This window comes from Mchenga conophoros, linkage group LG2 (genome assembly GCF_057382185.1).
Source record: "Mchenga conophoros isolate Kocher_MC1m ecotype Shallow Benthic linkage group LG2, M_conophoros_male_GT1.1, whole genome shotgun sequence".
NCBI classification, from domain to species: Eukaryota; Metazoa; Chordata; class Actinopteri; order Cichliformes; family Cichlidae; genus Mchenga; species Mchenga conophoros.
The window spans coordinates 4,387,273-4,408,674 of NC_140527.1; the positions used below are offsets into that span (position 1 = coordinate 4,387,273).

At 40.3% G+C, this 21,402-nt stretch overlaps 2 protein-coding genes across 2 annotated transcripts; both read left to right on the top strand.

Annotated features, from left to right (window-relative positions):
- The first annotated feature begins 278 nt into the window (after nucleotides 1-278).
- maea (macrophage erythroblast attacher, E3 ubiquitin ligase) lies at nucleotides 279-16,207 on the top strand. Its single transcript, XM_085283806.1, has 9 exons — nucleotides 279-435; nucleotides 3,986-4,168; nucleotides 5,769-5,972; nucleotides 11,231-11,353; nucleotides 11,930-12,006; nucleotides 12,116-12,224; nucleotides 13,763-13,896; nucleotides 14,047-14,242; nucleotides 14,379-16,207. Exons 1-9 carry the CDS (start codon nucleotides 367-369, stop codon nucleotides 14,472-14,474), a joined length of 1,191 nt encoding a protein of 396 aa, XP_085139932.1. The 5' UTR covers nucleotides 279-366; the 3' UTR covers nucleotides 14,475-16,207.
- A 1,018-nt stretch (nucleotides 16,208-17,225) lies between these two features.
- LOC146581558 (heterogeneous nuclear ribonucleoprotein A0-like) lies at nucleotides 17,226-21,392 on the top strand. Its single transcript, XM_085283831.1, has 3 exons — nucleotides 17,226-18,398; nucleotides 19,752-19,863; nucleotides 21,288-21,392. The coding sequence occupies exon 1, from the start codon at nucleotides 17,304-17,306 to the stop codon at nucleotides 18,207-18,209; it is 906 nt and encodes a 301-aa protein (XP_085139957.1). The 5' UTR covers nucleotides 17,226-17,303; the 3' UTR covers nucleotides 18,210-18,398; nucleotides 19,752-19,863; nucleotides 21,288-21,392.
- The last annotated feature ends 10 nt before the right edge of the window (nucleotides 21,393-21,402 follow it).

Sequence of the window (21,402 nt, forward strand, 5' to 3'; positions counted from 1 at the left end):
CACACTGGACTTCTCTGAAAAGTGAGGAATTTATCAAACTACAAAAACGTTTATGTTTAGGAATGCAAGCAAATAACTGTAAGATATAAATACTTTTCTATTATCCTATTTATTTTTTATTTATTTTCCTCCTACTGTTTGTGTATGTACGTCCGTGCGTGTTGTGCTGTGTGTAAATGTTGTGCACAAGGTTAGGGAGGGAGTATAACTGTCACTTCGTTATGTTTCCATAGTAAGTGCTGAATCCTGAACGTCTTCAGGGTCAGTACTTACACCGTCCCACCAGATGGCGATAGTGAGCGCTGAGCCCATTCTGAGCTGATAGAAAAAAAACACAAACAACCACAAGAAAACCACAAAACCAAGATGGCGGTGCAGGAGACAGCATCTCAACTGTCCATGGCTCTCAAAGTCCAAGAATATCCCACCCTGAAGGTAAACACAAACGCATAATGGTGTATATTGATAGCCCAATGAGTCTGCTGTTGCAAAAATACGCGATGCGTGCTGTGCCACTTGGAAAGAAATCGGAATTAGTCGTTCATTAGATAGCGAGTGAACTCGTCAGGGAGGCTAACGCTAGCTGAATTAGCTTAGCCAGGCACCCAGTGTCCGTAAAGTGCTTGTTTTTATGAACGGATGTAAAAATATGAGTGGTCCCCTAAATGATATAAGCTGGGGGTTAGTTGGTTAGCTTCCTGCTGGGTTAATTCTTTTTATTATGGACTCTGAGTCCGTCAGAGGCCCAAAAGCTGATCGCTTGACTTTTTGTTGGGTTTGGCCTGATTATCCTTTTAACCATGGCTCGTGAGCTCACCTAAGTACCTACCACCTACCTAAGGGTGCATCACCTTAAAGATGGCTGGCCTGTGGGAAGCATGCTTTTTTGTGTAGTGTATGTGTGCGAGTGTACAGCTTGTCTCCTGCGCTGACCTGGACATTTAAAAAAGACTGGGATAGGAGGTTTAAGGGTTACAGTTTATATGGTTACATGGAAGCAGCATGGTTACTCGCCCCCAGTCAGAGAAGTGACATGCAAACGTGATTGGCCTGCTAACTCGGCCGTTAGCTTAGCTACGGCACTTAAAACCAGTATTTGTCGTGTTTAACGAGCAGCCTGCCCAATTCATAACGTCAAAGCAAGCGAAATCCGGGCTGGTTCGGAGATACGTGGGTTTAAAGCTTTCGGGGGAGGAGGAAGATCCCCTAACCCGGTGCTGTCAGGCGGAGAAGCAGCACTGTGAGTTAGCGCAGTGTCATCAGATTGCTGCTGCTGCTGCCTCTCTGTACTTCAAAATGGCCAGTGAGAGAAATCACAGCCTGCCGCCGCCGCACACACGCACGGTTTTCCTCCATTCCACATAACGCTGCTGCTGCGACACCGCTGCTAAAAGACAGGTCCGGGCTGCTTCCTGTGATCAGGAGAGCGTCGTCATATAAAGACAGCAGGGCTGTGAGTACCGGCGCATTTACTGCTTTTGTGTGGTAACTAATTGTGTAATGTTGCATGATGGATAGAGGCATTTCCTGCTGCAGCTGATGTTAAAATGCCTCTGTGCTGAGCATGCATGGCTTTGGTTTGGGGATGTCTCTGGCTGCTATGGTTGGATGCTGCAGTGAGATGATGGGCACCATTTTAAGACAGGAGTGATGGTTGTAATTGGCATCAAATGGGAGTCTACAGCTGCAGGACAGCAGTGTTGATTACATTTGGAGCTGTATTGAGCAGAATTTTATCATTGTAATAATGCCTGTCCCAGAAACTGAAGAAGGTTCTAATCTGATCTGTATTTCTGCATTACTAAGCATATATAAAGATCTCACAATTAAGACACAAAGGTATTAAAATGTTGACAGCAAAATGCAGTCAAAATGATAATTAAATCACTTGAGCCTTGTATTGATTATTACTGTGATTGTTATTAATATGTAATGTTTGCTGTTTGAAATGGGCTTCCTGTTGTCTCTTCCAAGGATTCACTTAAAACAATTATGAATGATAACCACCATACTCATATACTGTATGGCTTTTACTGTGATAACAGTCTGCTTTGTGTTCATGGCTGAATTACATGTTCACTCTTGACTAAATCAAGGTCATATCATAAAGGGGTTACTAATCTTAGCAATGTTATAACATCTAGTAGCCAGTCAAATTCAGAAAGGGGATATTTCAGTTTTCCCAACATGCAGCTAAAAAATTTTTGCAGACATGGGCCTTATGGATTATTTAAGAATATGTGTTATTTATTTTATAAAAATGTATCTGAAAAGCTGTTAACAAAAGACTTTATGGCTAAATTATAAAGGAGAATGTGTGCTTCCATGTGTGGTCACCACCCTCAAAGCCTTCTTTTTGAGCCAGGAAAAACCCTGGGTTAGCACAGTCTGTGCCAGCAGGTATGCCATTGACATGACCACCTACAGAAAAAGTTATGAGTCTGTTTGAATTGCCATGAGGATGAGTCTGCCACAGAAAAAATATGTAATCATTTTCAAGCAGCTTTTTAAAAAAATGAGCACCGAGTTTTGTAAAAGTTAATTAGAGCTTACCAATCTACCATTTAGCTACTATATTACTATGTTACCAAAGCCTGCTACATGTGTTTTTCCCCAGAACAAAATCAAAAACATTGACATGTTCAATAAGTGTTGTGAACTGAGGAGACTACACATTTGTGCCTGTCAGCTGGCCAATAACAGCAGGACAATTAATAGATTTATATTAAAAATGTAACACAGACATATTGAAATGACTTTGACATAATGCAAACTGATTATCTCCAATGACCCTCTCTGAGCCAGGAAAGACCTTTTACCTACGTTATAAATATACCTCGGCTCTTCCTTACATCTTGCTAAAATCATCGTCTTCTGTGTTGAAAAATTTGAGTTGTGAGTACCGGTAGTTATTTGTTGATCTGGGCAACCAGAATATTTGCTGGTCAATAAGTAAGTATAAACCTTGTCTGTGGCGAATCCTGACTCTAATGTAGTCGTCACTGAAAGATATTAGGGAGTGGAGGCTGACATAAAGGTAATGTTTAATCTCTGTTATATTCTGATGGGAGCTGTTAGTGTAATACGAAAAATCCATCCAATAATTTTTTTTGGAGTATATACCAATATGTGGTAAAGTAAGCTATCTGAGAAATGCGGCCCATTTGGGCTTTGCATTTGGTGCTGCATTTTCCAGTTTGTCCCCCCCGATTCCTTCCTCGCCATCTTAGTAATCTGTGACATAAACTTGGCTCTGAATTAAAAGAAACGCTCCTTTCAATCGGTCAAAGCACTTCTTTTGTTGATCCAGCATGTCAGCAGAGGGAATATCAAGAATCACATGAAACTAGTTAAGTACTTTTATTGTTGTGCAAAGAAAATAAGTACATCATTTAACAAAGCAGGTTTCTCTGAAAAGGACGTGGTTTCGAATGCTTTTTTAGCTTTTTCAAGCTGAGTTTTCAGAAGTTTACAGACTCTGACTGCGCTCCAGTGTGTGCCAACTGGTGAGGGGAAATGGTGTTTTGTTTTTTCCCCCCTTCTCTTTGTGGTCTGGATGAAGTTCTTGAATCTGTTGTGACAGCTTACTTGCTTTTCTAAAATTGAATGACCATAAATTGATATGGAAGTTTTATTTAAAGTGAACTGACGGAGAAAGTAACATTTTTACAGAAATCTGTTGCAGTTTTTCAGTTTAAGTATTAGGAAATGTTTAAGCAGGAGTTTAGCATCATGTTTTTGTTCTTCATTCCAGATGAAACGGCATAAATTAGAGAACAGAACATCTCAAATTAAGGATAATGATGGCCAATTGTTCTGTATCAAGGATAAGAAAAAGTAAAGCTTTAGTATTTAAACAGTTTTCTACCATATTGTCTTGAGGTAATTCACATATTGAGCTATAATCGTAGCTTATAAAATTACACTAAGATGCATTAATCCCCTTGAATGAATGTCTGAAATAGAACATTTATGATGTCTACAGGTGCCATACGAGACTCTGAACAAACGCTTTAGAGCGGCTCAGAAGAACATCGACAGGGAGACGAGTCACGTCACAATGGTAGTTGCAGAGCTGGAGAAAACGCTCAGCAGCTTCCCCGTGGTTGACTCGGTGGTGTCCCTGCTGGATGGAGTGGTGGAGAAACTCAGTGCCCTGAAGAGGAAGGTAAGAGATACAGGCATACACATTTTCCAAGTGTAACAGTCAAGTCCTTCCAGACTGGTAAGAGTGCCAAGTTTCCTTTTAGTTTTAGTGAGGGAGTTTGCAGCTCTTGAACATCATGTTTTTGAAGGCACAAAAGTCGATATTTTCCGCCACCTTTTATGATAACACTTGATTTTATGAACATGCATAGCTTTGCACATGTTCTTTTCATCCCTAACAGTAAATCTCCGATGGCGCTGACTCTCTGCAGTTGCTTGTTTTCTGTTCCACTGAAGCTGACCACACAATAGAGGTTCTATCAGTTTCAACTTTAGCCTTTTCTCTGGAAGCAGTCAGAAGCACTGCTTTTTATACAAAAAGGCAATTACAGAGATAATCAGGCCCAACAGGAAGATGGCTTTCAAGTGCAACTGTGCAGCTGTATATAGTTCTATCATAATAGTCATCCCTGTGTATGTTGTCATTGCTACACTTACAGGCCTGTGTTTTAAAATGTTTCTGGCATTATTTAAAATCTCGCTTCTGGAAAGAGAGAAAACGGTTTCCAGAAGGCCAGAGAAATCTCAATTTTCCTTGGCAGCTGTTTGAATGCGATTGAGGGAAGAAATAATTTGATGCTTTTTGTAAAGAGATAAAGTGCACGCCTTAAAAGAGGTACTTCAATCGTGCAGCTAAATTTTGGTCGTGCTCTGTGGGCCTTTCTAAGTTACTCGAACCCGTCTGCACACCATCATTTTGCCTAACATGTAAAATAGTGTGAAGAGGTAAAGCAGAACCAACCACCTACATCTTGTTAACCTGGAGTAGAAAAGCTGTTATACATCTATGCATCACACGTATTATCTTCTTTACAAACAAAATCTTGCTTCACGTAGAGCCAACCATGGAAAACCACAGTAATCACTGTTTTAGCAAAAGCACCTCATTAGGTGGATTGCATTTGTTTGCCAAGGAATGCTCCAAGGGTGGCTCGTGTGTTGAGCTGTCAAATCGCACTTTTGCTTTTTTTAAAAAATAAAAAATTTACCTTTATGTCGACATTCTCAGCAGATACAAAAGGTTCATTTTGGGCGGGGGAAGGGGGGGTACTTTAATTGTGTATCAGATGATGTCATTAGACACTGCACTGATTGGGCATCTGAAATCTGAGAAGTGAAAAATAAATCATGCTTTGTTCCATTTCTACCAGGAAAACAATGCTTATCTAAATTGGTGTTATACAATTTTATATTTGTTTCTTTTTCAATTTACTCTAAAAGTACAAGATGTGCTGAAAAGCGAGCCTAGGATTGTAATTATGTGCTGAAGGATCACCGAGTCCTTACTGCATGTAACAGTGGAAAGAAATTACTCCTTTGTGGTTGTGATCCATAATTTCCATCCTGCCATGTCTGTGAAGCAGAAAGCAGCAGTTTTGTTCCAACGAAACTTGAGCAGCGTTCAAGGTTTCTGACTTCTTGGTTTCAGTGTTCAGGGTTTGTTCCTGTTCTAAAGTCAACCATGTTACATGTCATAAACAATTCATTTTAATTATCCTTCTTAGAGAAACGATTAACAGGAAGCATTTTGTAGCTCTCGTGATTGTGTTTGTGTCCCGTAGGCTGCAGAGTCCATTCAAGCAGAAGACGAGAGTGCCAAGCTGTGTAAGCGTCGCATCGAGCACTTAAAGGAGCACAGCAGCGACCAGCCAGCTTCAGTTAACCTGTGGAAGAAGAAACGGATGGACCGCATGATGGTGGAGCATCTGCTGCGCTGTGGCTACTACAACACAGCTGTGAAACTGGCCAGACAGAGCGGTATAGAGGTAATTACAGGGCTCCTACAGTTCATGTACAGAAAGAGGCAAAGGTTTTGGGTTTTCTGTATTTCTTCATAAATATGACCTGAAATCATTTTTTTAAAAAGAGAACCTAATTAAAGAAATTGTTCTATGATTTACATTTATTTACTGAGGGTTTGATCCAGTATTATGTATCTGCAAGGGGAAAAGGTATTAACCTTTACTGTCAGTATGTAGTGCAGGAGTAATTGCAACTTAACTTCTGATGTGCAGAACTTGTCGCTCTGCACATCAGTTTAAAGGACTTTTAACCAGTTCCTTATATACAGAGTGTTTAACTCCAAGAAGGATTTCGCTGATACAGACCAGCTGGTTGGTCAGTGGCAGGCCCTGTTCAGATCTGTGGCAGATCCCTGCTGGATCTCCATCTGCTCCTTGGCTGTTAGGAGATTTAGTGAATACAGCCCTGACTCTTAAAGCAGAATCCATGGTACTGTCCTTGTGTTTCTGTGGCTTTTGGCTATTGAGAGTGAAGGATTATGGATGTTCTGTCTTTGCACATGTCCTTGCATATGGTCATTCAAAACAACAGCAGCATGTGGCACTACGGTGGTGATGATAGGCAGAGGTAGAGTCAGAGGCGGAGCCAGACATTTGAAACACCCGGGGCTTAGCCCAAAGAGTAGTATGCATGTGGGATTTTTTTTTTTTTTTTTTTTGGGGGGGGGGTGTAGAAATGACTGAAAGATTAATAGGCTCTGTTCAAAAAAGAATGACTTCATATAGGGAAAAATATATATCACATGTGCAGGACACCTTAAACTAGTTTTTTAATTAAGCAGCAAGGCAGAACAAGGTCAGGGCTGTATCAAGACACGAGGACTAAACCCCAATTCAACCAGACCCAGAACTGATCCAGAATTAAAACAGGACTACAACAGTTCAAAATCAGGACTACTGAGGACTTAACCAAGACAGAACCAGAATCAGAACTAGATGATAGCACTAAAAATCATCATAGACCTGCACTACACTTATTTTTTAATTCTACCAAAGTACAATATTTAGATTGAGAAAAGTTTATATAATTATTTAGCCTTGTTGTGCAAACAAGCCTGCAGAACTTAATAAATACAGAATTTGAAAAATAACAAACCTAAAAAGAAACACTAGGTACGAGATACATGAGGACCTGTGATACGGTGATACTTTTGGTAAACAACCATTTGACTAACATGTGTGTCTCACCTGCTCTTGTTCATCTGTTCTGTCCTCGTTCTCCTCTCTCTCCCTCTTTGTGCTGACAATCATCAAATATACAGTTGAAACCAGATATTTACTCTTCAGATAAAAACACTTTTTTAATTGTAACATCAAATCAGACTAAATGTTTATTTCTTTAGATTGATAAATATAAAAAACATATTTGTTAACTTTAAGAGTAAAGAGAGAAACTATCTGTATTTCTTAATTGCAAATGGCACCAAATTGTATTCAAAATTGAGCCACACTTATGGAGCTCCACAGTTCTTTTCCTGGTGTTTTGGTTGATATCTCTTGATTTTCCCATGTCACAGAAACAGGCTCTGTGTTTTGCCTTATATGCATCCACAGCTGTGCCACCAATTTACTCACATGGACTCTACTAACCTATCAGAAGCTTCTTCAGCTCAGAATGGAATCGTCTGGAGTTTTCTTATTAATTAACAATAAATTTAGTGTACATGTACTCCTAAATTTGATGAAAGAGATAAAAATAGCTCTGTCTCTCTTTATTCTGAAATTTAACTAATTCAAAATATATTTCAATATTTATCTAAAACAAAAATTTACTCTAAATTGATGTTGTACAGTAAAAATGTTTTATGTTTTCTCCCTAAAGTGTAAATGTCTGGTTACAAATGTGAATATCCTGCTGTGTACTGAAATCCCTCTTGTTTTGCATAGAAATATACTGAACAACATACAAAGCATAATATATAAAATAACATTTACCTGAGTTTTTTCTTTGAAAGAAGCCTCTAATGTCCATTCTTATGTTTCAGTACATAACTGAAACCGATTTAGTCGGGGAGGGTAAGAACTGAGAATATGAAATAAACACACGTAAGCTAAGACTCTCTAAAAAAATAGCATTTGTTCGGCTTTTCATTTTGCCATTTGTTGATTCACTTGAAGAGCAAGTAACGTAATATTGGTCAAGTGATCAGTTTCATATCAATCTTTCGTGATGCACCGTCATATTTACATTATTTGTACAGTACGAATGATTTGCTTTGGTACCTGGTCAAACTTAAGCTCTCCTTAGTATGGCTGGCTCCGTCTCTCCAACAGCGCACTCACGGGCAGCAGCTGCCCCGCCCCCTCGCTCAGTCGCTTAGTGCCTGAGCTTGGATCATACCAATATCAGGGGGGATTCACGCACAGTCGTAAATTCCCACAGTGTGCACTATGTGCTTCGAATATTGTGTGTACTTTTTGTTTTATACAGTTGTCAGCCAGGCATCTAACTATGAAAAAATTACACTCCAAAATACCCCGGGCTTCTGACAAAACAACCCGGGCTTAAGCCCCGTAAGCCACCCCCCCGCTCCGCCCCTGGGTAGAGTTAAAGGGAGCAAGAGTGGAATTCAGCAGCAGCTTGAAGTACAGGCTGTGGCTACACTGGACAGCTTTCATTGTTCTTAACACTCTTTTTCTTTACACCATAAAAAGCTCTTTGTTATGATTTAGACTTGCAGTTGAAGGTAAACCAAAAAGACCAACAACAGCGCGTACACGAACAAGACAACTTTCCCCACTGCCCTGTGTTCATAATAAACAGCTACAACATGTAGACACCCCTAAGTAGGAATGTGGTTTTACATTAATAATGGATAAACATTAGTTTGTTTATCCAACAGGAAGAGCAGTGATAATGGCAACTCATATTTAATTGTATCTGCAGCGATATTGATCTATTTGTTGATAGGAAATCTAAAATGGGGGTAGTTTTAATGGGAGAACAAGCCAAATGGCCAAAAGGGAGCCTGCATTAGGCTACGTTCACACTGCAGGCGAAAGCGCATTAAATCCGATTTTTTTGACCCTGTGCGACACATATCCGATCATGGTCTGACAGTGTGAACGGCACAAATCCGATATTTTCAAATCCGATCTGGGTCACTTTCGTATGTGGTACTGAATCCGATACATATCCGATGTTTCAGAAAGCGACTGCTGTTTGACGGTCAAGTCGCATTAAATCCGTCTTTTACGTCACTGACACAAGACAGACGCCAATTATCAGCTCCGGAGTAGACACCATGAACACTTCCTGGCCATCCAGTGTAGATGTCAGTGAAACTGTTGGGAAAAAAAACGTTGGAGAAACGTGAACATTTTATTTGTATCTGCAGATTCTGACAGAAATCTGCAGCTATCCTTTGAAGCAGCGCTCCTCTTACACAGCAATAAGGATCATTATTAGGCTATTTACATTATTATTTAAATAACAAAATAACTTAAAGCAAAAATTGGGAAACGTAAAGTCCGAAGTCTTTATATTAAGGTCCATCAGTCAAACAATACTGTTGCTCTGGGTCTAAACAGAGCGCGTTGTGTGTGACGTCTTCTTTTGCGCATGCGGCCGCTTTGAGCGTTCACACTAGAGCGCGTTTGCTGTCGCATTTTATTTGTAGTGTGAACGAGCAGACAAAAAAATTCGGATTTGATCAAAAAATCTGAATTGAGCATCAAGACCTGCAGTGTGAACGTAGCCTGAGAGTACTGTTTCTGTAATGTGGAATCACTACAAGATTAAATGCAGTGTTTTAAACAAACACTGTGAAGTTCATTTGTCTGTGGATAATACTACTGAAAAGCATGGAAATAAATTGTGCTGTCAGTTAAAACTGTCTATTTACAAACATGCCCTGGCCAAACACACCAAAAGCATTACAGTGCTTCTCTTTTTCTGCAAGATTCAGTTGAATGCAGCCCACACAATCAGAGTTTCTGCTGGAAGAACAACTACTTGAATACTGAAGCACAGACATCACTTTGCTATGAATGGTGTGATTTCATGAGCCAATGCATGAAATCTACACAGTATTTTAAAAACCGTGTCACCAAACTAGTTGTAATTAGTGATTACTATACAGGACAGGACGTCCCCCATCCATGCCTGTCTCTAAAACCTTTCCCCTCACTTATTTTACAGTTTTTTGTCCTCGAGATACTGTTTCAGAACATTTTTTTAAATATTTATAATATTTTTTTAATCATCTAAGATGTGTGTGATTTTTGTCTTGGACTTAAATGGCCTCCAGCTGGATACAGAAATTCTGAGTGGCTTCATCGTTTTGAACTGCTTGCTTCAGGTCCTTTCAGAGCATTTGTATTGAATTTGCTCAGCACATGTTGCAAAACATTACCTTTACTCTTTTTAATCCTTCTTTTGTAGAATGACATGTGCTGAGCATTGCTGTCTTGCTGCACGACCCAGTTTGCTTTTTCTTTTTTTTTACAGGCACATCCTGACATTTTAGAATTTTGTAGTATAATTCAAATGAATCGCCTCACTAAGGACCGGCAGACAAAGCCTACAAACCATGACTCGAACAGTACAGTGCGTTTCAGATGGGATGAGATTCAGATGCTGGAATGCTGTCTTTTTATTTCTTCAAATGTAGTGCTTATGATTTACACCAAACAGTTCCAGTGTCTTTTCTCTAACAAACAGCAGATGAGCAGCTGTGTTCTTTTGGAAGACCAGTGGCATTCTCCATTCAACCGTGACATGGATAACATTTTTGTTCAGTGTTCTGCTGATGGTGGGCTCAAAAACATGAGCGTGAGCCAGTGTGAGAGGCCTTTAGTTTCTGAGAAGCACGTTACCCGGGGTTACTTTGTCACCTCGGGTACTATTACACATTTTGCTCTCTGAGGAATATTTGTTAGTCAAGTATTCCCAGGGAGGGTAACAATGGTCTTGAATTTCTCTTTTTTTTTTGTACAATGTCTGTCAGCCTCTATAGAGAGTACTCAATAGCCAGCCTAATGAGCATCACGTCCTTGTTTCTGAGGTCCTCGGAGATTTCTTTTGTTTAAGCCATGATTGACTTCATGAAAAATGTGTAGCGAAGATCAGACTTTAATAGATCTCTTCTTCTTTCAATTAATATCCTCATAGCTGTTTGTCAGCTTGTTAGTTAAAAGAAAAGTCTTCTCGTTCACACATACCTTTCACATACAGAAATAACCTGTGTTTTTCTGTTTTTCTGTCTCTGTTGTGTTTTTAGGATCTGGTGAACATTGAGATGTTCCTCACAGCTAAGGAGGTGGAGGAGTCTCTGGAGAGGCAGGAGACAGCCACTTGCCTGGCTTGGTGCCATGACAACAAGTCCCGCCTCCGCAAGATGAAGGTAGAATAATTAATGATGTTTCAAGGCATTGTTAATACTAGCTTTGATACCAGTGAACCCTGAAAAAACCCCTGCTATCAGTTTTTTACATTGCATAGTTTTGGCTCTAATAAACAACAGTCAGCAGTGTAACCGGTTTTTGATGCAAAAAATTAAGTCTTGATTGCTTTTCTTGTAGCTTTCGCTCTGCTGAGAATCTCAGCAAGTTCCCATTTTAATCCCAACATTATTTTATTAGACAGGGTCTGAGTCCTCAGTAGAATTCAGACGGGAGTCAATAATCTGACTTGTTGGCTGTTAATTATTTATATGGACGTGGCTTTGTTTTAGTAAAATTTGGTTTAGTTTATCTTCTTGCCAGTTGGGCAATATGTAAATCAGAAAAACTATAGTTCCAGTTGGTAACAGATGTGGGTTTTTTTCCCTGCTCAGTCCATTTAGATGGTAAAATATTAACAGATCATTTTGCTGTTTGTTCTGTCTCGATTTCCATGGACATTATTAATTAACCATGGGGGGGTCGCCTCATTTTTTTAAACTCGATGCCTCCTCTTCCATCTTTCCTTTCTCTGGCAGAGTTGTCTTGAGTTCAGTCTGAGAATCCAGGAGTTCATTGAGCTCATCAGACAAAACAAGCGCATGGATGCAGTGCGGTACTTAAAACACACACACAAATAATTTTTTCACCTGAAGCCGTTTACTCACGTATTTCCACATTTGCAGTTGCGTTACTGAGATTGTGAGTCTCTCTGTGTGTATTAGACATGCTAGAAAGCACTTCAGCCAAGCAGAAGGTGGACAGTTGGATGAGGTTCGGCAGGTGATGGGCATGCTGGCCTTTCCATCAGATACGCACATCTCTCCATACAAGGTAACATTAGTGGTCTTTATCAGTGTGAATGTCTACAAGGATATCATTTGATTTGATCAGAAGTCATTACACAGCAATAGTTTGTGCTTTGGCTCAATAAAAAGGTCAGATTTTCAGTCAGGCTGATAATTCTGACCTGGTCATTTTTGTTTTCTGTGTTCAAATATAGATAATTTACGCTTTCTCAGAAAACTGATATGTTTAGAAATGCTGAAAATCTCTTGCTCTGTGTTAAGAAGAAAGAAAAACATTTGGGAAAATTTTGAGAAAAACTTTAAACTCCATGGGTCTGTCCTCGTGGAAATATTGGTACCACTTTGGGCAGAGCTGTGACCAAACCAGCCTGACTTCTTGTGTGTTTGAAGTAAAGAGAAAGCGCTATAGACACAGACCAGCCACCAGAGGGCCTCCATTGTCTTTTACAAAAAGCTCAATTCCCTTTTTGTACAGGCTTTCAGTGGCACTGCTGTTTTTAATTTTCCACTCCAACATCCTCTGAATTGTACTATGGCACACTGTCACCAAGGCTTTTTTTCTTTCGCTTTTAGGCAAGCCAGTGTAGTGTTTGTGCCAGCTGCTTGTGCCAGAGTTACAGAAACAGCCTCTCTTCCCTGCCAGTATGCTATTAACGGGAGAGCTTAGTAGCTTTCATTATTATCATAGTGTTTTTCCTCAGTGTCATGATTACTTATGATCATAATAAAAGTAATCATAAATATAATCATGCTCAATAAAAATACTGCCAGGGGTAATTAAAAAGGATTAAACTGTAATTAATTTAGACAACGCAGTTACATTACTGATAGGATTACAGTCTCAGCTGTTCTTGGAAAAACCGTTAATCACAATTCACTTGAAATCAACATCGCTGATTAAAGACCAAGTCAGAATCTAAGACTTTCAGTGGGGCTTCTTTTTTTTAGGTGGTCCAGAAAAGAGAGCATTACTGTAATAGACTCTGGAGGAAGTAAAAATGTGTCATAGTGTTGCTATTATTGTTATTGTTGTTGTTGCTATAAAAGTAGCTTAGAAACTGCTCCAAGAAGATAAATGTGATGAATATGTGTGGAATCTTGTGCCCCCCCAGAATATGGTCAGTGATGGTCCAGCCTTGTGAATCAATTTGTTGAGCCACAAAAAATGCAACACAAATTTCATTGTTTTAAACATTGAAATTTCAGCTCTTTGTATGTTATAACTTTGCTCTCCTGGAATGGAGAGGACAACAAACCTCTGCTCGACCATAAATTTCGTTTTATACGTGAAGTCTAAGGTGCACCCTGTGGTGTCCCAACATTACTAACCAGACAGGGTGTAGCTTCAGTTGTGTTTTAAGCTGCGCAGACCAAAGACAAATGTATGCCTTTTATACACAAAAGTAGACCTTTTTGTTTAATTCAGACTTTTTTTTATATTGTACAAATTATAAAAGCCCCCTGTGCCAAATTAAACTTGATTATTTATTTATTAATTTTTCAGAAATGCAGTTGTAAAAAAAATCTTCCTTTTATTTTCTCTTTTTCTTTCTGATCTATCAGGATCTGTTGGATCCAGCCCGCTGGAAGATGCTGATCCAGCAGTTCCGATATGACAATTACAGACTGCATCAGCTGGGAAACAACTCTGTCTTCACCATCACCCTGCAGGCTGGTCTGTCTGCCATCAAGACACCGTATCCTTCCAGTGTGTGGTTACTCTTAACCCTGTCATTTCAACTTCTTAAGCTATATGAAGATGGATAGTGCTTTTTGTTCTAAGGGGGGTCTATTCTGTGTGTTATTCCCTAATCTGCATTAATCCTTAACTCCCATTTCCAAACCAGTCAGTGCTACAAGGAGGATGGCACCTCTAAAAACCCAGACTGCCCAGTGTGCAGTAAATCTCTTAACAAGTTGGCTCAGCCTCTACCCATGGCCCACTGCGCCAATTCCAGACTAGTCTGTAAAATCTCTGGAGAGGTCATGAATGAAAACAACCCTCCCATGATGCTGCCTAATGGATATGTTTACGGCTACAATGTGAGTAAACTGCATGATGCCAGCTGGGACTGTATAAAGGTGCTTCCATCCATGTTGAAGCAATTTAAAATGCAGACTTAAAGGATGATAAAGTTTCATAAAACACTCCTTGATATTTCATTATTATCTCTTCCAGTCTCTTCTGTCCATTCGCCAAGATGACAAAGTGGTGTGTCCCAGAACCAAAGAAGTCTTCAACTTCTCTCAGGCGGAGAAAGTGTACATCATGTGATTGCTCGGATGACGCTTCTGAGTATCAACCACATCAGATACGGCCCGTCGCCCATCACCTGTGACCCGGCCTGCTCAGAGCCACCTGTGGAGCTGTGATCCAGTGCCCTTCCTCCCACAGACAAAACCCACATGTCCGTGGAGACTCCACCACCCCAACCCATCCAGTTCCTCTACATGATCAGCTCAAGTTAGCCCATCCAGACCCCGTGCCCCCCCGCCCCCTCCATTTTATCTGACAAACTGGGCTCCTCTCCTTTAAGACTCTGTTTTAGATGTGGCTAGAAGTTGTTTAATCTGATCCATTCAAGCACATGGACTATCAGCATTGTCATTATCTTACAGGCCTTCACACTGAAGATTAGAGAGTAGAGAAAAAGACTGAAGAGTGGAAAAACTGCTAGATAGATGTTTGATTTTACTACAACAAATAAAATCCTGTTGAGGTTACTTTTGACTTTTTTCCTTTTACAAATGTTGTTTGTTACTGAAATAATGTGGCAGAAATGTGTTAAGTCGCTGCTTTAACCATTAACACAAGATTTGAGCCTTTTTTGTGAACAGACATGGCTTCCTAGTCACATCTCCTCCTGTGGTGCATGCTGTCTGCATCGTTTGTCTTATAGCCATGTTTATGTTGGTTGTTAGGGAATATTTTTAAATGCTTCCTTTAAACTACCTAACTGGATTAATTACATTTATCTCCCTCACGATTGAAACTGGAGGATGTTTTGGGCTACAAAAGGCTTCAGTTTTAATGTAAATATTAGGTAGGACTTGATCTTCATTTATAAATTCAGGAGTTTTAGAGAAATGTCATTTTAAAAAAACAAAATATTTGCCATCTGCACAGATTGCTGTGTAAATTTGAGTGTTTTCTCGGGTGTTTAAAACCTGATGTAGCCTTCAATATCCTCAGTCAAGCGGTTTTTGCTTATAATTTCTCATATCTGGAGAAGCTCGTAGTTTCACAGACAGTAATATAAATTAAGCGGTACTTGCTCCCGTAAAGAAATGTACTAAGTTTTCAGACAAGAAAACCATCTCTGATGTTTTTAGCTTCCAAATGAAAAACACAAAAACAGTCTTCCCATTTTTGGTGTGACAGGTTTGGTGTTTATTTCAGTTTGTTTGAAATTTTGCCTTTAAAAAAAGACATTCTGGGTGATTTTTAGTCAACTGGACGTTGCCTACAGTCTGAATTTCATAACTATTTTCCCAGTGAAGCCTCGATAATAAAGAGAAGGACAATGGCGCTGCGTTACCAGTCTTGTACTCTATGTTGAAGCTGCTTGCAGCACCATTATTACAGGCTTTAAGACCATTTCATTTAATATACATTCACATGCCTTTACTGAAGGTAAAGACTTTGTCTTTCCTTACAAAGACAGGAGGAGGAGAGGAGTCACATTCAACCTTTATGGCTTTCAAACGTACTATAGAAGGACTGGGATATAAAATAATATGGAGAAGGACCTAAAGGTCACTCTGAAAATCAAGCCTGAACACCCAGAATACTCAAAAAATGCAGGTTAACATAATCAATTTTGTGGTCGGTCCTTTCTTCCATCTGTTGTTTTATCAGCAAACCACGAGTCACCTCGTTTGTGTCCATCTATAGTTTGGAGCTGTATCTGTGCAGACACAGACTGTCCTGTGTGTTTGTGTTGGTAGAGTAGAAATGGGGATTGTTTCATGAGCAATATGCCTCATAAAGGTTTCAGTAAACTTTGATTTTGGTGTTTCTTTGTTTGCCGTCTGCTTTGCTCTTGTCTGCTCTGAAATCTGCATTACCATAAGCTGTTGGTAGGTGTGGTTATTCTCTGCACAAGGTAATTAAATCAAGTGCCGTGTCTTTCACCTGAAACTACATCGCCATAGCCCGAGGACGTCGGGATTCGAGGGGCCTTTTCTTTGTGTTTGATCACTTACATGGAGATCGTGGCAGGAAAGATAAGGGGAAAATAGGCAGGACGATTGGCTTATCTGTTACAACCGAAACCTGCAACTTCTGCAGAAAACACATCAGCCACTGACAAGGTTTTCTTCTCCAGATTAATCCAGTATTTTTCTCATTTTCTGTTTGACGTGTAAATTAGTGAAAAATAATGTCTGCTACAATTTCACACACTAGTTGAGAGCCTATTCAGTTTCTACAGCCTTTCTTACCTTGATAAATACGGAAGAGGATTAGGGCTGCTGGGGAAAAGTGAGCACGTCTTTTTTCTTCTTCTTCTTTTCCAGAATTCTGAGAAAAAAGTCAGAATTCTGACTTCAATCTCAGGATTCTGGAAAAGGGGGAAAAGACGTGCCCACTTTTTTTTTTTCCCCAGTGGCCCTAATCCTCTGCCGTAGATAAAACCAAATATAAAAATTGTAATTTCATTAGCAAATCTTCCAATGCCATATTTCGGAGAGATAGAAAAGAGAATAAGTCTTTTTTTGTTCATCCGATTTATTGGGTCATAGCCTCGCACTCTTTAAAATAATGAGGAGGAGATACGCAATACATAACAAGGTTCCCCACCTCCATGTTTTAAGGTCTAAGTTTTTGAGATCGATGTGGTTTGGTAATACGTGAGAAAAGGGTAGCATGGCCAAAACTATTCACTGTAGTTAAGTCTTTTTAAATCATGGGTTATTCATGTATCTTCAGTGTTTTTCTACAAAAGAAACAGCAGTGGACCGGAAAAGGCGGCGCTAATAGTCAGCCTAGCATGTCGTCACAGCGCGTATGATATAAATACAGCTGCGTTCTCCCCCACCTCCATCTTGAGTTCAGAGCGTTGTTGAGGGTGTTCGGGTGTAATCGATTCGCCATTTTTCAAAAATGACCGACCAGCTTTGTAAACTTTTCGTCGGTGGGCTCAACGTGGACACCGACGACGATGGCCTACGCAAGCATTTTGAGCAGTACGGCACGCTCACCGACTGCGTTGTCGTCGTGAACAAGCAGCTCCAGCGATCTCGCTGCTTCGGCTTTGTAACCTACTCCACGCCGGAGGAGGCCGACGCGGCAATGGCGGCTAGGCCGCACACCGTCGATGGCAACGCGGTCGAAGTGAAGCGAGCCGTGGCAAGAGAAGACGCAAACAAGCCCGAGGCCCTCGCTAAGGTGAAGAAAATCTTCGTTGGCGGTCTGAAAGACGACATCGAAGAGCAGCATCTGACCGAATACTTCTCCCAGTACGGACAGGTCGAGAAGTCCGAAGTGATCTCAGAGAAGGAGACCGGAAAGAAAAGGGGCTTCGGCTTTGTGTACTTCACCGATCACGACTCGGCCGATAAGGCGGTTGTCGTGAAATTCCACACCGTCAAAGGACACAAAGTTGAGGTAAAGAAAGCCCTGACCAAACAGGAGATGCAGGCAGCCAACAGAACCTCTATGACACCGAGAGGCAGAGGCGGTAGAGGTATGAGAGGAAATCAAAATGGCTACGGCGGCAGGGATTATGGCGGAAACTACAACTACGGTAATGGCGGAGGCTACAACTGTGGCGGCTACGGAGGGTACGGCAGCGGGCCATATGGGGGTGGCTATGGAGATCAGGGAAGTGGCTATGGCGGTGGCAACGGCTACAATGAGTTTGGCAGCGGCTATGGTCAGCATCCTTCTGGCTATGGCCCCATGAAAGGGCCACCTTTCGGCGGCCAGAGGAGCGCAGCTCCCTACACCAGAGGCGGCGGCGGCGGTGGCGGCTACGCAAGGGGGGGCTACGGCGGCGGCGGCTATTAAATGAGACTGCACGATGGAAAGCAACCCCTACTATTGTCCCACAAATTGCCCTCTCCCCTCAGCCCGGAATTGGACGCCAAGAGTCAAAGCCAGTAACGGGGCGTCTGCCGTGAAATCCAACCATGGCAGAGATACGGACACAAAGACCCCCTCCCCCAAATCATTACGAAGACCTCCAAACCCAAACAGGTAGGAAGGTCACTTCCCAGAACACCTGATTATAACGAGAAGCGGTTGTTGCCGTTCAACTAGGACACATTAAGACGAAGAATAACATCGCTTTTTATTATGTACTCACGCCTCCGGCGTCTAGTTGTCTAGAGTTGAATTTATTTTTTATTTGCGTTCACTCGTTGTTTTTGGATTTTTTCGATGTAGGATTGTTTTTCTGACAAGTTCTGATTTATTTTTAATATTTGCATTTTAAAGCAGTTCGTTTTCGATTTTGTTTTTTTCTGCAGAAAACTTAGTGTGACTTTTCAATGTATGAGGATGAGAAAGCATGTTTATGGTTTTTCATAGCTATGTCATTATTGATAACGGACATGTATTATTTACTTATTGGGTCATTCAGCAAAGGCGGGACGGGATGCAGGACCACTGTTTCCTTCTCCCTTATTGTACCAAACCTCTCAGCCAGTCTCAGTCTAAATATTGTTCATGTTTCCTTTACCTGTAGCAATATCTAATGTATATTGTATACTTTCATGTCTGGAGAACAAAACCTACTGTTAAAAAAAAACAATTTGCTATGCTCATGTATGTTCATTTTAAATAAAACGTTATACCACTTAGCTTAGTTATTTTACTTATTTAACCAGGCTTCCTCAAGTTCATCCACAGGTATATAAGTGGCATCACCTTGTTGCTCTTTAGTTACATGGCATCATTCCCACAGTTTATTCCCTTACACTCAGGTGGGTGAAATGGTTAATGGTTGTCTACCCACAGCCAATGCATGTAGGCTTTGTAGGGTGTGACGTTGTTTTAAAATTGTGGTTTTTAGATATTGCTAATAACTCTTTATTTTTCTTCTGAATACATATATTTATGTGGACATGAGGGCTCTGATATTTATCTTTGATTATTCCTACATTTAGGTGTTCTTACTCTTATTCCAGTAGGCTATCCCAGCCAAAATAGCCGTAGCAGTTTGTTTGTAGGCTACATCAGGACCCTGTTGATTACCTGGGGTCGATTGTGATAGGAGTCTGAAATATCTCTTTAGGATATCCACATCCAGCAAACTAGGTATGTAAATCAACCTGTCTTCACTCTGTGTTGGTCATTGTATGGCATATCTTTGAGATGGTGCACACGTGTGCCATTATTTAATTTATCAGCGTCTTATATAGCTAATCTTAAAATAAATAAAAGGGAGGGGTGGGTGGGTTAATTATTTTTTGATGGGGGTTGGAAGGGGGTCCAAGTATTGTTCCATAATTAAATGAAACGATGGAACAAGTAAATTGGAGTCTCCTCCAGAGAAGCTTTGCTCGGTGCAGAATCTCACCCTGTTGTTTTCTTTCTCATCTCCTCCAGGTTGCTTCTGTAACCTGGGCACGAGGACGGTAACCCCCGAAACGATGGGGGTGTGTGTCTCTCCACGCTGACAGTGGGGACCAAAGAGTGGTTGTGCCTTCTTCCCCCACAGGTGAAGTCAGTTTTCAGAGGATTCCCCCGGTGTGGTCAAAGGCAGTGTTAATGTGGTTTTTAATGTGAACTGTTACTGGGTTTCCAGGGAATTTTGATTATACAGTACCCCAGTGCTACTGACTAACCAGTGTACACCTTTGATGCATTTGTTTTAAAAAAATAAGTACTGAATCCAAATCGGGGTTTTCTAGCCTTTTTGGTCTGGAACACCTTCTAAAATAAAGCGTTTTCTTAGTCCTCGTTAGTGTGTTCTTTTTGGTGTATTTGAGCTTTTACAGTTTTGACTTTCATCTAGGTAACTTATTAACTTGTGTTTAATACCAGAATAAATCCTCGTATGAAAGGAGAACTTGGCATTGAGTAACAGTACCCAAATAAAATTGAGGTCAAGTCTGAGAATTTTCTACTTGATTCAACATCTTGGTTGGAAACCACCAATGTTCATAGGGAGCATGGGCGTTTTTGCGCTGTTTCAAAAGTATTTAACACTTGAAGCTGATAATTGTAAAGCTTTTTAAGATGCATTTCAAGTCAGTCACATGCTTTGTGGGGTTTTGGCCAAAGGGAAACTGTTCAAATGGCTCTTGTAGTTCTGGTTTTACTTGTTTTGCAAGACCAGTAAAAATCTAGTTGATCTTTGTAAACAACACAGTTGACTGTACATTTGTCTACAGAATTGACTTCACATTTCATTTTATTAACTTGCAAATAAGTAATTAAAATAACCCACTTGTCGGGTTTTAATGTGGTAATGGATGGTTGTAAAATTAAAACATGACGGGTCAGTAAATGGAAGGGGTTGGGAATAAAAACATGGGAGATGGTGGCAGACCCCACTGCAGCTCAATGCTTCTTACCTAAATTATTAAAGTGTTCAACAGCTGCAAAGTGGGCTAGCTGTTAAAACGGCCTCCACATTTGACAATGAACGTTAGTCATATATAATTGAACAGAGGGGAGATGATGCTACTTTGTATCAGGTAAAAGCCATAATGCACTCAGAATTTGCATAAACAAACACTGTAGACCAAACTAGTCATCTACACAGAGTGGACTGTTATATTCAGCTATTTGGTTTTTCCAGCACTGCTTTAAGTCTTCAAGTCTGCTGACCACTGTCTAAAAGTGAATCTTGGTCTTTGTGGTTCTTGAAGCAGTTTTCTCAGATTAATTGAAAGATGTTCTAAAGAGCGCTTCAATGATGAAATGCAAGACAATACTTGATGTCTTGGCTTTAATGAGCACTAGAAAATCAGTACAAGAGTTGACTAAAACTCCCACAGTAATCTTAAGTATTTGTTAGGGTTTAAATAAAAAATGAAAACCAATCTGAGGTTTTGTGCTGATTTAAAAAGGAACTGCTTGATGTGGTCATGAGTGTAAATTATGCTTTTGTTCTCTTACCTTTTTTTTTTTTTATAGGATGATGGTGCTTGGCGAATTCTGATCACCCTGTAGGAAAAGGAAACTTATGTTGGCCTTTCTTTTTATGAATTCACAATAAATCAATATATTTTTGTATATCAAGATGTCTGTT

Bases quoted from the DNA above. Each gene is read 5' to 3' on its own strand.
- maea (XM_085283806.1), top strand. From the start codon at position 367: ATGGCGGTGCAGGAGACAGCATCTCAACTGTCCATGGCTCTCAAAGTC. The intron at 4,169-5,768 runs GTAAGAGATACA...TGTGTCCCGTAG, and splicing joins TCAGTGCCCTGAAGAGGAAG to GCTGCAGAGTCCATTCAAGC. The intron at 12,007-12,115 runs GTACTTAAAACA...TGTGTGTATTAG, and splicing joins AAGCGCATGGATGCAGTGCG to ACATGCTAGAAAGCACTTCA.
- LOC146581558 (XM_085283831.1), top strand. From the start codon at position 17,304: ATGACCGACCAGCTTTGTAAACTTTTCGTCGGTGGGCTCAACGTGGAC.